At 37.3% G+C, this 17,031-nt stretch overlaps 1 protein-coding gene across 2 annotated transcripts in view; it reads left to right on the top strand.

The window, feature by feature from the left end:
- ADAM23 (ADAM metallopeptidase domain 23) overlaps nt 1–15,975 on the top strand; it is a 78,839-nt gene extending 62,864 nt beyond the window's left edge. Inside the window, exons 24-25 of one of the 2 annotated variants that reach the window (XM_050899897.1) lie at nt 69–180; nt 15,856–15,975. In XM_050899897.1, coding sequence (XP_050755854.1) covers nt 69–180; nt 15,856–15,914 — 171 coding nt within the window. In that variant the 3' untranslated portion in view covers nt 15,915–15,975. Of the gene's footprint in view, nt 1–68; nt 181–8,782; nt 8,878–15,855 lie in introns of those variants that run through there. The other variant, XM_050899896.1, reaches the window with a different exon arrangement.
- The last annotated feature ends 1,056 nt before the right edge of the window (nt 15,976–17,031 follow it).

Here is a 17,031-nt window from a genome sequence, read left to right as displayed (position 1 = left end):
TTACATGTTAAATAAACTTAACAAAAGGTAGTTAAAACCCAACTATTGTCATTTACTTTCTTTTCCAGGTTTGTAGTAATGAAGCCACTTGCATTTGTAATTTCTCCTGGGCTGGGACAGACTGCAGTATTGATGATCCTATAAGAGATACTGGTAGCAAGAAGGATGAAGGACCCAAGGGTTTGTGTGATTTCAGTTTTGATGTTCTTTCAAGTATTTATGACATTTTTCTGTTGATACATGGTAGTAGAATTAGCATATAGAAAGAGAATAATATTGTGCAGTCCTGCTTAGACCCAGACAGTAAAATTCTGCTTTGTGTAGATGAAGTAGGTCTTTCTGCTTTGAGAATTGATGAAACTTTTATTTTTCTAACCTAAATTTTGGGAAGATTTCAACAGGTAATGGCATGTACTTTCTGTTTTTTCCTTCGTCCCTTATTCTCTATTTTTTACGATCATTTTCTTTGTGATTGGAATCTGACTGAGTATAGCTCTTATTATTTAAATGATAATTGAGTATTTATGTTTTACTAGAGATTTCCAGTTCCTTTAGTTGTTCTCAGCTAATTCAGAGAGCTATGGCATAAAAAAGGGAAAAGTGGAATGTCCCTGGTGAAAAAAGCTTTGATTCTTTGAAATCAGATTTCAATGGGAGGAAAAAAAATTAAATTAAAATTTTCAGGACATACATTATTCTTATGACTGTTATTACTTACTCTTATGTATTTAGTAGGTATTTCAACTGCATGTGAAGTATAAATACAAAGGGGAGCTATTGAGGAAATAATTAATCAAAAAAGTTTTTCAAAGAGGAAGAAAAACACTTGAGATTCTCTCTGACTTCTCTGCCAAAGAATGTCTTTGGATTGTGCTGTCCAATTTTTTTATGTCTTTTCTGTCGTCAGGACATTGTCCAACATCAGACTATATTTATCCAGTGTTACGCATTTACAGATAAAGTTCCCAATAAACAACTGAGAAACCCAAACAAAATTTTTCTGCTATGACCCAGTTCCAGGTTCTTCTGTCCCTTATACATGGCTGATGGAAAGAAGATAGAGTTGTTAAAAAATGTAGTCCTTAGAGCTCAGACTCTAATTGATTACTGTTTAAAATATCCAAGGTTTCAAGGGAGGACAGGATTTTGGTATGTCCCTCCAGAATGGCTCTACTTCTGTCTCATGTGCCTTATTCTTTTGCCCCTTAGCCAAATGGTTCCAGTAGACTTTTACCAAGAACTGTTGAAGAGATTGTCTTAAAACAAGTTACCACTGTGAAGAAGGCTCTCTGGAACAGTCCAGATTTGTATTAGGGAATCTGTGCAGGTGCTTGCTGGACTCCTAACGTCACCACTGTTCAGTGTAGAGCTGCCTGCTTTGTACCCGGTCTTACAAAGCTACTTGTCATTCCATTTCCCATAAAAACCTTCCTAACTAACTGTGGAATGCTGCTTACAGAGTCTTAAAAAAACCAGTGGAGGACAGCACAAGAGAGCTGCTTACTTCTCTTTGTGTGTGGATGAGGAGAGCAGTATTTACAGTTGTGACACTGAGAGTACATGAATTTTACATTGCTCATTTCCAAATCCTGTAGGTAAGAAATCATTCCCTCCTCTGTAAAAAGGTCTATTGCCTAAAAAGGCAACACAGAAAGTACACTTATCTTGGTTAGATTTTTGTAATTCAAATTAACTCATCGAATTCAGAGTGGAAATACCCTTATGAAAATTAATACATCAATGCTGAAATATTCGGGGAAAAAGTCTTAAATGAATAGTATCTGCATGGATTTCTGCCAGTAGGTACAGACATAAAGTTTAGAGTGCGTTTTTCAATGGAGGCCTCTGCAAAAAGGCAGAATATGTTTTTGTACAAGGTGGCTAAATGATTTCAAAAGATGGATTATTTTTACTTATGTTGTTATAGTAATTTATTGATTTTGAAGCACCTAGAAATGAATTTAGGAACCTGAACGCTGACAGCTACTATAATCTCTTTTGGTGTGCTAATAGAGGAATCCCTTTGTGAGAAGATGTCAGAATAATACAGAAGTAGTTTTCTGTATTGTAAAGATCCAACGTACTAAAGTAGTTTCCATTAAGTTTTTTCCCCGTACTACCAGTACTTCCTATGTCATATGCCAGTTTACAAGTCTGAGACAGAAACCAAAATACTTGTTTTTCCTTAGCCCTAAATTTAAGTTTTGTTACATTTCAGAAACAGAACACTCACGATATGAAAAATCACCTAATAGATTTAAGATTTTTCACACCATAAATCCAAGCATTTTTCTTACTACAATTAGAGCATGTATAGCTAGGAAGTATTGCTATTTATTTATATATTGTTATGATAATTGGCAATTGACTGCTACTCCTGCTGCACTTTTCAGACCCTTCTTTCAACCTACTGTATCCTGTGCTAGCAGACCTACACAGCATGCTAGCAGTTTTGGGAAGACAAAGTTCTTGCTGTTAGTTTTCGGCTACTGCAGAAACTTTGAACTACTTTAGAGGGTTGGCTAGTAGTTTTGAAATCAGTAGGACTCCACATGCACACAAGATTCTTCCTTTGCAATTTCATTTGCAGAATTAGGCCTTTGGTTGACTAGTGGAATAGTGTTTGTTTGGGTTTTTTTAATATAAAACTTATGTCTCAAGTGTGTGTGTGTGTGTATGTTTGTGTATATTTATGAAACAGGAAAAAATTATGAAACCATTTCAAAAGAAACTTTATTCAGCATGAAGACTGTAGTTTTTGTCCCTTGGAAAAGTTCCCATTAGACAGGGAATTCAGCTGCTTGTTTGTGGTCTGTTATGACTCAATGAATCTGTCAAGCTTTTAATCTTTAACATAGGAAATGTATAGATGTTTTTTCTCAAAAGAGTTCCCTTAAAAAACAAAAACTAAGGCCTCAGTGTCTTAGGAGACTATCTGAACATATTGAAATTTCCAGGGTGTTACCTGAAGCACATTTCTAGGGTAGGTTTTTCCTTTTAAGAGAGTGCTATTGATAAATGCAGTAACAAAGGAAAATATTACTAACTAGTAAAGGAATTAATTAAAAAGTTGGTGTTTTTTTTTTCTTTTCCTGCAATAGAACTGTTTCCAAACAAACAGTTTTCATTTGCTTAGTTATATTATGGATACAGTAAGTTTCTGGTGATCAAAAGGAAGTTTTCTTATTGGTAATTTATTTACATTTTTGCTGTTTTAAATAAGCAGTAGGTTGAGGATGTTCCCTTTTTAAGTAAATAAACTCACAAGCTAAAAGGAATAGTCTTACAGGAAAACTTCTCATTGAAATATTTGTAAGCATTCAAAGAAAAGCAAATATGGCTCATTTCAGAATTTTTAAAGCTACAGTATTTGGTAAATAAAGGTTTATTAGGAGGTTTGAATTGTATATCTGACGATGGATTATAGCGTAAAATATTCCTTTGAGGAATTATTTCATGTTTTCATTTCAGACATATATGTGATCATTTCCTTAAAAAATCTTCCCTTTTCCCTCCACACAGTGAGCATGGCCACTAACAGGCTAATAGGTGCAGTGGCAGGGACCATTCTGGCCTTGGGGGTGATTTTTGGAGGCACAGGGTGGGGAATAGAGTAAGCATTTTTTTAGTTTGAGTTTTATGTTTGGTGCCTAGTGTGTGAGGTAACCGTATGCACCCGAGCCCTCTGTGTATTACCCCGTTAGCTTTGTCATGTGGTGACCGTATTTGTCATGTGATTGGACTGTGTCTGTGTCATGTGGTTTGCTCATGCAGTGTTGAACCTTCTCCTGTCTGGGATAATGTGGGGCATAAAACAATAAGTTTGTGAATTTCTACATTGTCACAGTAAAATTAAATGTCTAAATGTTTCCATTACACCAAATTATAAAAATAATGGGAAAAAGTGGAAGTTTGTGATTATTTTGCAAAATAGACTAACGTGGACTATTTCATAAAATGCAGAAATTGTTTATTACAATCTATGGGGCTTTCAGTCTAGTAATAGGTCACACGATCTAGCTAAGAAGATGAAAGCTGATGATAATAGTATAGACGGCTAGTTTTACAGTAAAGCTTCTCAATGTTCCGTTGCTAGGATTCTGTTACCTCAAGGCAGTAGAATGCTGAAGTATAGAATTCATATATAAAGAATATGTATGAGCAATTTTTATTGTTTTTTCATAGTTTTAGGAAACTGTAATCTTAAGTGTTAGCCCACTACCTCAATTTTAACAGTGGCTATGATTTATATACACATGTGTGTGTATATGTATATATACACATATAAAAATGCCCATATAAGAACTCTCTTCATTCTGCATTCACTGTGCAAACTACAGAATAAATTGCTGTTATTCTGCTCTTCTGAGATTTCCAACTTACACTGTGTTTCTAATACTGTGTATCACCTCTGTGTGTGACAGTGCCATCTCTCTGAAGGGGAAATCATAACAAGACAGTCCGTGTTTTCTAATCAGGCTGTGTGAAAAAGCATTCATGTACAGTTCTAATTAAGGCTGCCCAGGCAGTCTTCTGGTAGGCAGCATTTTGCATGTCTGAGTTTGCAGCCCTGGATATAACCTTTTCAGCTTTTGCTGAACTGGACTGTTACATGAAACTCATCTTAGATTCTCAGAAGAGTAGAGACCTTTGCGCTCACAGAGAACAACTAATAGAAAAACAAATAGAAGGAAGAAGGTAATAGATCCTCTGCTTGAGAAAGGTCGCATCTGTGTTTTACTGGTGGCTTTTACAGCTGTTTGCTAAAAACTGAAGACTGTGAAGGTTGTAGAGGTTTGGGACCCAGATTCTGGAGCAAAATATTTATTTGCCTACAGGGTGAGGACCATTTGCCTTTTGCTTACATTCTGCCTTGTACCCTTCTGGTTTTATCTTCCCTTACCTGCTGTCTCAATCCACTCAGCTCTGACCAATGTCCCTGACCATTTGTTCTTGCTGCTGTATCCTTCTGCTCTAATTCCAGCTTTTCTTCATCTTTCCTCTCCTCTTGTCACTCACTACCTGACTCATTCTTCTTTTTGTTTCTATCCGTTCTTCTTTCCTGGATCCCATCAGTCTTTTCTCTGTTCTCCGGTTCCTTCAGATACAAATGTACATTCAAGGCACGCCGCTGCTACTTTTTGTTGCTTGGTTTAAAGAAAGCACATGGGGAACACAGATACCCTCTCTGTTCCTAATGCCCTTCAGGCCCTGGTGGCTGTTACCATCAATGGCTGCAGGGGGAGGTTGTGTTCATCACAACCTGATGCCAGGTCCTGCCCTTCTTCCTTCTTCCTTGCCACTTCACTTGCAAATTGCAAACTTTTCTTCAAAGTGCTGAAATAACTTTAGTTTCTTAATGCTTTATGAATTTATTTTAGTAATCATGGGGGACAAAATGGCGGAGTACATTTTTTTCCAGATATCATCCTAAAATGGATACTTAGCTTTGATAACTTAAACCAGAGGATTTGGCTGGCAAAGTGGCAGGCAAGAAAAAAAATACCAAACCACCACAGAGTGTTGTTACCTGCAGGACAAGATGCAGTAAACTTGCCTCTTCTACAACTAGCAGAGTTTCAAAGCAATGTATATTAATTTTTGTAGAATCTAGCTGCTGATGATGAAGATTTAGGGAATAGAGTGAAGTCCACTGAAATTACAGGTGTGTTCTGTTTTAACACCTTCAGTTGGATTTGTATCGGGGTCCTAAAAGATCACTAGAGATGATACAATAGCCATGCCAAAGCAGATAGATAGCACCTTGCAGGAAAGGGTGGTGTGCCAGGCGGTTACAGTGCAGTTAGTTGCAAGAGCTTCCTCCTGATAAACCTGTGTCTGCAGGTTATAGCAGTAGTATGGCAGAAAGAACAAGTATACCAGAAGTGTTGCATCTTGTGATAGTCTGGATGGAAAATGACCCCACAGTACGGTGGTTGTTAAAACCTTCCTCTTACTCGGTTTGCATGTCAAGCATCTGAGTCCAGTTACTAGAGAGGCTTATTTAGCTGAAACATACTGATTTATACTTTTCTTCATAAATGTCACTAACTAAAATGACCTGATGCAAAGTGGGCTTCATCCTGGTAGCAAAATTCTGGTTTATTAATAATACAATTTCCATGATAATGCTTAATAAAACATAAGGCATACATCCTTAAGGTAAAGGAATAACATGTAACAGTAGTCCCATTGTAAGCACTTTTACGTGCACAGCCTGTTATGGTCTTCAAATGGCTTACCAATAATCCTCTTAAATCTCTGTATTTTGAAACTGGAATTCATTAATTGGAGGACTCCGTTCTGGTAAACAAGTGGTTGCTGTTTCATAATCATAAGTATTCCACTAGCTTTGTTTTTATATTGAAGTCAGAAATGAGATTATAGTCTTGTTGATTATCAGTGAAATCTTACCTTGAATGTAGCCTTTTCAGTTTCCTTACTAGGAAAAATAGCTGTTTCTCTGCATTCATAGGAAATGCCACTCCCAGCATACTGTGAAAGGGTTTTAAAATTTTTCCAGAGCAATGGACATGCCTTTATCCGCAGCCGCCTATCATTTACTCTGCTCTTAGGCTCTCTCTAGCGGATAGCCTAATTCTCACAGGCATTTGATTTTCAGGGGTTTTTTTGTGTTAAAAACAAACATCACTTCTTTAGTCACTGACACTTTATAAAATTGGCTCAGATCCAAAAAGTGGTTTTATCAGGACCCATTTATTATTTAACATAATTTTAGTAACTTTTAACTGAACGTAATTGTTTTGTATATTATCCTCTTCTGTTTAAATTTTGATTGAATTCTTCCATATTTATAGTAAATAAAACCAATATTGATCTTCTGTATTGAAAGAACAAACTGCTGTTTGTTGAATGGATGTGCACTATGAAATAGATTCCCCCCACCCCCTCCCCAAACATTTAACAACCAGGGAACATAGTAAGAAGAGGGGTGTAAAAAAGCAGCAATTTGGTACTTCCTTATCTAAGTTATGACTATGTTACGATCAGTTAATCATTGTACCTCTTTTGTGGGAAGATAGCATTCTATGGCTAGAAAGAAATCAGCTTTAGAATTTTTCAAGGCTTCTAAAATTTATTACAGATAAATTACATGCTGTGTTTTCAGTCTTTTGTGGTGTGCAATCATTTGATAAAATCCAGAGTAAGCCATAGATCTGAGTCAGATACAGTACCTCATTAGGCTGCTGTTGAAAGCAAGCCTTAATTGGGAATATAATGCCTGTGGAATGGCATTCATTTACCCTCCACCATGCTCACTCCTGTTGATTTGAGCCAGGTGTGGCTTTAAAGGTAAGTCCAAATAAGATATGTTCTTCCAAATTGTGAAAAATTACCTTTTAATTATTGTTGTCAAATTTGTGCACTGCTCATATCTGTAAAGCTCACTATATTTCTTTTCAGTCCAAGTCTTTTGTTCATATTCCTGAATACTCTTTGTGTAGGAATTGCAGGAAGCAATTTTTAAAACTTGGTTTTCTTTTAGCTAATCTGATCTCCAGAAGCACTGATATGGGAAACATGTAATGGATGCAGTGAAGTTAGGTCACTGCAGTAAATTTTAAAACCTAGGGTACGTACTTACTGTAGTGTTTGGGACTGGGCCGAAGGTTTTGTGATACCGACCTAACAGCTTAAAACTTTCAGTTGTTGCAGCTGCCCTTGCTCTTTCCTTTGCTGATCTCTGGCTGCTCCTTTTTCTTCCTTATGTTAGCTGTCTGGCAGTTTTCCAAACTCAGTTTCAAAACATTTAAAACAGGAAAATTTCAATTGCTGTGTTAGAAGTGTTGGTTTGGGGAGACTGGGATAGGAAGTAAGAACTGTTTTTGAAGGCTATTCCTGAATATGTAAATGTTTAAACAAGAAGTGTGCTGCAAAAGAACTGTTGGGTTGGTTTCATTTTGCCTTGAGCTCAGATGCAGTTAGCTTTACATCAAAGACTGCTCAATAGGCAATTTTTGTACAGAGCAATTAAAATGTTACTCAAGCCTATTGTCAGTTTTCCTCCACCCTGTGTAAACAGAGCACTTAAGGGTCAATTATGAATATCTTGTTTAGGTGTTCTCTTGCCCTCTTCAGAAAATCGCACAAACATATTTTGTGCTGCTTCTTTTTGTTGCTCCACCCTTCCTCACTTTGTTGTTAAGTAGCTTCTTGAGGATAATGAAGAGATGCTTTGATGTTTGGAAAGCTTAATGGGAATACAGCTTTTATTTCAGCTTTTGTTCCTCATTATATAATCCTTTGCTTTTGTCAAACAATTGTTTGTAAATTTAGCATTGACGTAACTGTAGGGAGTCTGGACTCTGATTAGCAAGTGGTGCTGGATGCTGTCAGCTCAAATTAAAATATCTACCACCTTTCAGGATCTCCATGAAAGAAGTTAGGCTTTTTGATTTTTTTTTTTCCCCCTTCTCATTTGCTGTAGTCATAAACATACAGCATTCATACTTTTCCTTTAAGTTAAGGAATTATTCACAAATATCTTAGCTGACAGTTCATTCACTAGATAATGAAGTAAGTCACAGTGGAATTTACTGTCTAGTACTAGGTTTTTATCTATGGTAGAAGTCAACATAGCACAATGCAGAGACCAACAGCTTTAAATAAAAGTAAGTTGGGCTTGCTGAAATTGTCTCGAGACATCACCTTGTGTGCTGTCTATATTCCTTGAATTGTTTGACTACCCTTCAGTTGCTTCACTTAATGTGAATAAAGTGGTTGGTTCTTATGTCTGTCTTACCATAATCCTTTATCACAGGTCCTAGTGCCACCAATCTTATAATAGGCTCCATCGCTGGTGCCATCCTGGTAGCAGCTATTGTCCTTGGGGGGACAGGATGGGGCTTTAAGTAAGCAATGCCGCATGTCTTCTCTTCAGTGGCTATGGCATTTCTATTTCTTGCTTACATCACTAAATTTTGAGTTCCTGCTACAAGATTTCTAAGTTAACTCCCCCACCCCACCCTATAACAAACTGCTTTAAAGAGAAAGGGTTATGCATGCATTGAACAAGAGGAGGAAATGGATTTGAAACTAGCAGATGTCATCAGGGTGCAAAGTTGAAGAACAATAGAAGATTGAATTTAACTTTCATGAGTTCACCTTAACACTTAGGGAGCAAGGTCTTTTTTTCACCTCCAGTTAGTAGCGTTGTTCTCAGAAGCTGACTACAGTGGTTAAAAACCCCAAAAGATACATGTCCTGAGGAGTGTTTATTTTGAATGCAGTAGTACTTTCAAACTGATAAACTTTCTTATAATTAAAGACTTCACGTGTAAATGGTAAGTGGTGGCAGTAGCAGAGTAGTTTTCAGTAACAAATGTGTTAACACAGTTGACTCAGAAGTACCAGAGCTAACTTTTGTTTGTGGTTACTGATTTTTTTTTTATTATTATTATTATCAATTCACAATTTTTTAAAAAAATTCAGGTTTAGAGAGAACATTTTGAAATCTTAAACTGTCTCCTGAAAGATGAAAACATTTCTCACCCAATTCTAGTTCAATGTGTTTTATAACTATGAAGAGTAACATACTAGTCATTCTGTTTGTGACCGTTAAAGCAAAGAGAGTGTCTTGTACAAAGGTATTTAATTCTTGCCTTTTTTTTGTAGTGTCAAGTCTACCTACATGCATGGTCCATATTTGGTGAAAAGGATCTAAGTTTAGAATCAATGTTTATAACCTTACAAATCATGGAAGTGTTAAGCACAAGAACAAGTAATTTCTCATGGTATTCAAGTTGCAATTTCTTTTCAATAACATGAATCAAGGTTAAGCCATGGTACAGCAATAAGCCATAATTCCTCAATCAGGTTTTTATAATAATTCAAAGTGCTCCTTTTGGAGTCAGTGCTCCTCATTTGCTTTAGTAAGAAAAGATTAAATACAAAATGTATCAAAACATCCGTATTCAAACATGGGTGTATGATCTTCATAAGCCTTTTTAATTCCTGCTGATAGACTTACCTTGAGCTGCTGTATCTTTTTTTTTTTCTTACAGCTTCTTCTCAGTTAAATAAATTAAATCCACTTATTTGTACAATAAATACCCCTAGGTCAGCCTCCAGTATTTATAAGTTACTACAGGGCAGCTCTAAACAATGTAGTTCTAATACGGTCCTGTATCTTTTGCATTGTGTCTCATATGGCTGAGATTTGTATTTGCCGTTTTTATAAACAGTAAAATAATTTAGTATTTATGCATTTTTTATTTGTTGTTTCATGAAATCTATGTTCAAAGGCAGAAATTCAACTGAGGTATGTATTTTAGAATATGCAGTGACAGACATGGATTCCCATGTATGTGGTGGTAACACAAGAAAGAATTGGGATTCTTTTCATTTGATGGATTGACAGATTTCTTCTGTGTAAAGGCCTATTACAGACTCTGTAATACTTGGACACATTCTATAGCATTAACTAATACAAGTACATTTACATTTTTTCTACCGTATCCTGCTAGATGCAGAATTATAGGAGAGAGTTGTCTTTTAACTTAAATAAAGCGTATAAACAATACATAAAAATTTCAGTTAGTTGCAGAACTGAGGTTTTTTTTTCCCCCTGCACTTCACTGCTATTAACTTTTTAAATAAATACAGCCAAATTTTCTGCAAGGCTTGCATTAACATGTCTGTTAAAATTTTTGATTTATTGAGAAAAACAATGCACGCACATTTAAAGAGATAGTATTAGAAACACTGATATTGCAAGTTCCCATAGGAATTAACCAAGCTAGATTTTGTTGGAAAAAATAAATGTCAGATTATACTTTTGGACCAGTTTTCTGCTGTCAGAGACATGTCTGTTACTTAGCAATTCATATAGTTTCCAGACACAGAGTACTCATCCCTAAATAATACGTTTGTATTGCAGAAGGTAACTTGTTGAAAACACAGTACAAATCCTTAAAATATAAAAACTTTAGGCAGTTTCTTCCTCTGAATCTTTTTAAGCTGTCTTGTGCCGTAACAACCCTTGCTCTTTTGCATCAGTGCTGCAGCACCTGCTAGCAGCTGTGTGAGCAGTCTGGCTGCTGACTGGGGACAGCTACACTTGAGCGCTCACATGAACACAGATCTTTAGAAGAATCCCTCCCTGTCTGAAACAATACAGTATTTAATTGATTGTTTGTTTCTCCTTTGTGTTCCACATCTCTCAAACTACTCTCACAAGTGTTCAGCTTTGCACCCTGGTATCATTTGTTTGCCCAGCTGTAGAAGCTTGTTATCCCTATAGAGGATCTGTATTGGAAATGTCTCTTGAAGCTCTTACTCTCAAAGGAGCAAGATACAAATGTTTATTCTGTAGCAGAACCTCAAATACACTGGCCTGGCCTAGCTCACAGCTTGAAGTGCATGTTTCTTCTGGGGGTCAGAGGGGAACTGAAAAGGCTTTTCAGCTTGTATACAAAATGGGGCTAGCACATGTAGACCCTCTGATACTTTGCTTCAGATATATCTGGAGAGACAGATGAGGATAACAAAGAGGATTTTAACTTTTCTTTTTTAAGCAAGTCATATGTTTAGTCTCTGCAAATATGAGAGAAGGTAGCTAATGCTTTACAAACTGGGAGATGTGATTTCTGTTTCACAGGTTATCAGATGTTCATATGAACATACGGTACTGTGGTGTCAAGTCCATATCAAACGTAAGCTGCAACTAAGCAAACTTTGTTCATGAACTGAGGTGGTGGTGGGTGGGGGTTGGAGGGGAAGTGTCAAAGAAGGCTTGATGCAAGTTTGGAGAAACAAAGTAAAAAAAAAAAAAAAACTTCCAGTTTCAAGAGTGAATCCTAGGTTAATTTTTCTAATCAAGTTAATATATGGATAGAATAGGAAAGGAAAAAGTTAACTGACAACTTTAGGGGGCATAGAGCCTCATTCCACATTTCAGGTGGCTTAGAGTTAAAGGCTGTGGGTGGAAACCTTGCTGAGAAGTAGATTTTACTTCAGCTGAGCCTTGCGTAGTACTTTCAAAGCTGTTGGTGTTTAGACTGCAGTAAGGGAGTCCTACATATTTCTACATGAACTTTGCTGGGTAATGTACAGAAGTACAGCATTCATGAAATGTGAAATCCATTTTGATGTAGCAAGTCTGTGCAAGATTTCAGTATACAGTGGTTAATATATGGACCGATATAGGAAGGACATTTTTACCATTAGAGTAGTTCTTCTGTGCATTGGCTGCAGTCACAGTCTCAGGGGCCTACGCTCACTTTTTTCCCTAGCATATATTCACTTTTGCAAAGCTATGGCAGTAATATAAGCCAATTAAATGCTTTTGTTGCTGACTTTAACAGTATTAAAGCAATTTTTGGTAACAAAACAACACTGCTAAGAGACAATGCTAGTAAAAGTGATGTGGAGGTGCACATGAAAAGCTGCTTCTCGTTATATCAGAATGCAAAAGTGGCTGACAGAGAAGAGTTGATTGTAGACACAATTCTATTTCCAGCAATTGTTTCTTAGCTGAAGAGCTGCAGGGTTTTCTGTCCCTTTAATGGAAGATTAATGGATGGACCAAAGACTAACAGGTGCCAAGTTTTTAACTGGTCTGTGCAGATGCGTTTAGACCCCAGAAGTTTCTGCAAGATAAGGCAGTGGAATGCTAATGGCGACTTTGTGAGGAAGGAGGTTTCAGTCCCTTACCAGCATTGCCGTGACGCATGTATTGTGGACCTAAATACAGTCATCACTACACAAACATCAGCATTAGAATCAAACGTGAGATATTGTCTCACTTTTTTCCAAACTACTAGAATAAATGGCAGGTCAATGTCTTATTTTAAGCTGCTAATTTTAATCCCTCATTTTGTGAATTTGAATCAGTTTTGTAGCAACAGGTTATTTATTTAAGCTTTTCTTCAGCATTTGAACCATGCTTTAGGAATGCCTATGAAAACATTAGCTATTTGAAGTGGTTAAAATACTGGTTTTGGATAAATCTTTAAATACTTAAGTAAAGCTTTGTATTTATGTGATCACAGACAAAGGCATAGATTTGCAAGTAATGCATTATGTAACCACATTCCTAATCAGTTGCAAAAAAACCGTAGAGGATTGCAGCAAGGTATTTGGTATATATCCAGCCTTTTTTTCTTTTCTAAAATATTTTTTCTTTGTAAAGGTGACCATGTTAGAGAGGCAGTGATGTGCTGTAGCATGGTGTGCTTTTTTTGATTCAATCACCTGTAACTTTGGTTTTGTTAGAGACACTTTTTCTGGTTGGATTACAGACTGAAAGGCTGACCCTCATTATTTAGAGGCATTAAAACATTACATGCAAAAAAGAAGTTAATGTTCTAAGATCTTCCACATAAAACAACAAAGAACTAGGAAACGGCATCTTTCTCCTGTGTGTCCTTCCATAGAGGACTCTTCTGCCCCCTGCCTTATCATTTTACTGAAGCATACTGAAAGGAACCTTGTACTACTATAATACGTAGCTCTAGAGAGGTGCAAATGTCCAGGACCTGATACTCGCCTAGTTTCCTTTCTTTTTATTGTAATTTTCTTGGGGAAGAGAGACTTGTTTATATGCTGATTTAAGTAAGACTACTGTCTTCATTTTAGTATTAAAATGGTTGGTAATTCGGGATGAAGTTGTTAAAGCAGGTCAGGGAATCAGAATAGAATTCCGATTCCTGCAGGGTAACACCTGACTGCCTACCTCTGAAGTGCTATGATCGCAGCAGAGAGATGTGGCAGGCTCGTGTTAGTGTTTTGCACGTGTACTATGTTCCCTTATTGACAGTGCACCTGATGTTCCGTATTTCAGAGACTATTTCAGACTCTTATGTTAAATGTTCTTTTAGTTCTTCACACGTTTCTTTCTCATACAACACTGTTAGCAGAATATCCTAAGTGAAGGCAGGCAGTGGTTTGGTCAGTATCTTATTCCTTGAAGTGTGTATTTCTGCTGGATAAAACTAGGGAATGAGTAAACACATGGTTTGGACAGATCACAGAACGCATGGTGAGGGCACAGCAGACTCTGCCTGTTGCCCCATGGCATGGGTGCTGGCTGAGCTGTCGTACAACCAAATGGTCCTTACTGGAATACTACACTGGTAGAGATCAGGTTAGAAAAGATTTGATAGGATAAAAGTCAAAAGAGTTTTGTTACAAGAGTTCTTCTGGGAAGCTAGCATAGCATCTGTCCTCTGTACCTTGTTCTAAGACTTATAAAGTCCATTTCTTTAATTAAAATAGGCTCGGGTAACAGAATGTAATTCAGTGTATGTTTTAATGACTTGTCCTCTTCAAGCAAACTGGAATATGGTACTTTCCCTAGAGTAGGAGGACAAGTTACATCATCTGGATTTTTGGCATGCATTGATGATTTAAGGGGACTCACTAATTAGTTGCTCATTGGTAGTGTTTGAATTCAAGTATGCTAGACAGTATTTAAGGAGGGGGGCAGAGCAGAGCAGAGGGGGAAGAGAAGCAGATGTGTCCTTTCCCCATTGAAAGCAGCAGGACAAGCAGATGCAAAGCAGGTTTTAACTCGCATTTAAGCAAGTTATAATATAGTCATACTTCCTATCATGCAGTTCTGCAAGTTGGCCTGAAAAAATAATTTGCTCATCTGAAATTTACCTGTAGTACAGAGGAGGATGGATTGAGATATTGAAGTAATGTCAGCCTAGTTCAAAAGGAGCGTTAGTACGGTACTCCTAGAGGGGAAACGATTGAAAGATGAATACAGTGATCTTTCAGAAACCAGCAATTCTTAAGCATTCAGCTTGCAAAATTGTAGGCACTGGTACCCAAGGAAAAAACAAAACAAAACAAAAGGATGCCCAAGAATTACCAGTCTCTGGAGGTCTTCTCAAAAAGAAGTTGCCTTTGCATACGTCCATTAGCCTCTTAAACCACCAGGCAAACCTTGTGTATAGTATATTTATAAATATTGTAGCAGTGGTAGTAGTTAGCAGGGCTGCAGAAAACAGAAAATCCTGGGGTTGGTATGTAGCTTTAGGGAATTTATGAATTCCTGTTCTGTATTTTTTGCATGTCGGTTTGGTGGCGGTAGTGGTGCCTATGCCCAATGTTAAAACTAAATGCATGAGCCCCTTGCTTGATGCCCCACATAAAGCCAGATACTGGGGAGGTTGCACCCAACTTTTGTTGTTGCTTCCTAATGTCTTGCTGTTTGACATAGGATATCGGTATCGCAGGAGACTGGATATCACCAACCAGCTTGCTATCCACTGTCAACATTAAATTCTAATTACACAATTTACAAAACTGTCCAGTCTCCTTCGAATGCAATGTCTTTGCTATATTTTGCACCTCACTAAGATTCACAGCAGTTATGGTCAATAGTGTGGTAAGAGCTCACAGAGGCACTCACTTTTTCATGACACCGGAATACGTAAACTAAATTCTGGTATGCTGGTATAGCCAGAGATGGGCACTGGCTCTGAGAACTCAAGTCTCTGTGTGCTTATGTGTTTCCAGTACTGGCACTTCTGACTCATTCCCTTTAGGCACATGCATGCTTTCTTGGCCTAGTGGACGCACATGTTACTGTGGGCTGAAAGTTTCTACAAATTTAGAGCACCACTTGAAGTACTACAGAAATAATTGAATTCTGTATGCCAGCATGATCTTAAACTGCATAAGGAAACCAATACTTGATACTATGCTACAGAAAGCATGCAACCAAACTCCTTAAATTGTTACCCCTTGGAAAAGTTACTTGTTAAACTGTCTCGGTGTGAGCCTTTTACTTTACTATGACCTTGGCAATGGCTTTGTTCCTGTTATATCTAACTAATGTCTTGCATTTTTCACTTTTCATCTCCTTTTGATGCAACCTGGAAGAAATGTCAAAAAACGAAGGTTCGATCCAAGTCAACAAGGCCCTATCTGAAGAAGTGTGATTCAAAAAGCTGCTTCTTGCACCACTGGATTTTGGGTATGATGTCTTTGCTGTAGCTGCACAGGAACTAAATCAGTAAGGAAGAACATGAGAAACAGTAACTATAAACACAGTGTTGGGAAGTTAGGATTTGAGGTGGTAGAAGACTGTCCTTTTTGGAGATAAGTTTGAAATACTTCCTCTATTCACCTTTCTCTTGTTAACATTAACTGACAAGTGTTACAAGCAAACTTTCAAAATCAGGGGTTTTTTTCCCTTTTCTCAAACAAAGGAGGAGACACACAGACCTAGTGCAATAAGAGAACTGTTCCAAACCAATGAAATAGCAGAAGATTTGTTTCCCAGCCTGCTGGCACTCTAACTTCACTTGAGTTCGCATGACTTCCTTTTTCTTATCAGACTCCAGTGGCATGAGGAGCTAATTTTGAAAGGGTAACCTGCATGGCTCACGTACAACCAACCAAGCTAGCAAGCTGACCCCAAGCAGAATCTGCAGCCCCATAAATGCAAACCACTGGGAAGCTGATACCAAGCTCTGATAGCTTTTCCAGCCACGCAGTGCATTCTGCCGCTGGACTTCAGAGTTCCCTGCTCTGTGAGCTCACTGTCCACCTTGTTTTGGTCTCCTGGGCCAGGAGTCTGTTGGGTACGGAAGCTATCAAGTGATGGATGTAATTCTTCCAAGAAGGAAAAAGTGTAAATATGGAAATAAGATTTTGACGTATCATTTTCACAGATTATATATAAATATATATATATATATGAGAGAAAAGGATTTCCATATAAAAAGGTTCTATTCTTTATGTAAATCTATTTTTGATGTTGGGTTTGGTTTTGGGTTTTTTTGCTCCCCTTTTTTTCTGTAGCATGTTGTAACAGCAGATGTTCTGGGCTTGCTCAAAAAAGGCAGATAATAGCATGCAGGTGCAGGGAGTTCTGACACCAAACAGATGTGATCTAAAGTTTGTATGCTTGAAACCAAAAACAATTAAAATGTGTAAATGCATATCTATGTATTGACTATAAGTCTGGATTACTTTTTTTTTTGGCTGTTATACAGGTTTTCCATAATATAACGTAAGATAAGTGACACTGTCTCAAACTAATCACAGAAGTGC

This window comes from Gymnogyps californianus, chromosome 7, assembly GCF_018139145.2.
Source record: "Gymnogyps californianus isolate 813 chromosome 7, ASM1813914v2, whole genome shotgun sequence".
Taxonomy (NCBI): domain Eukaryota; kingdom Metazoa; phylum Chordata; class Aves; order Accipitriformes; family Cathartidae; genus Gymnogyps; species Gymnogyps californianus.
The sequence above is the reverse complement of the archived record's forward strand: the minus strand, read 5'-3'. Positions and strand labels throughout refer to the sequence as shown.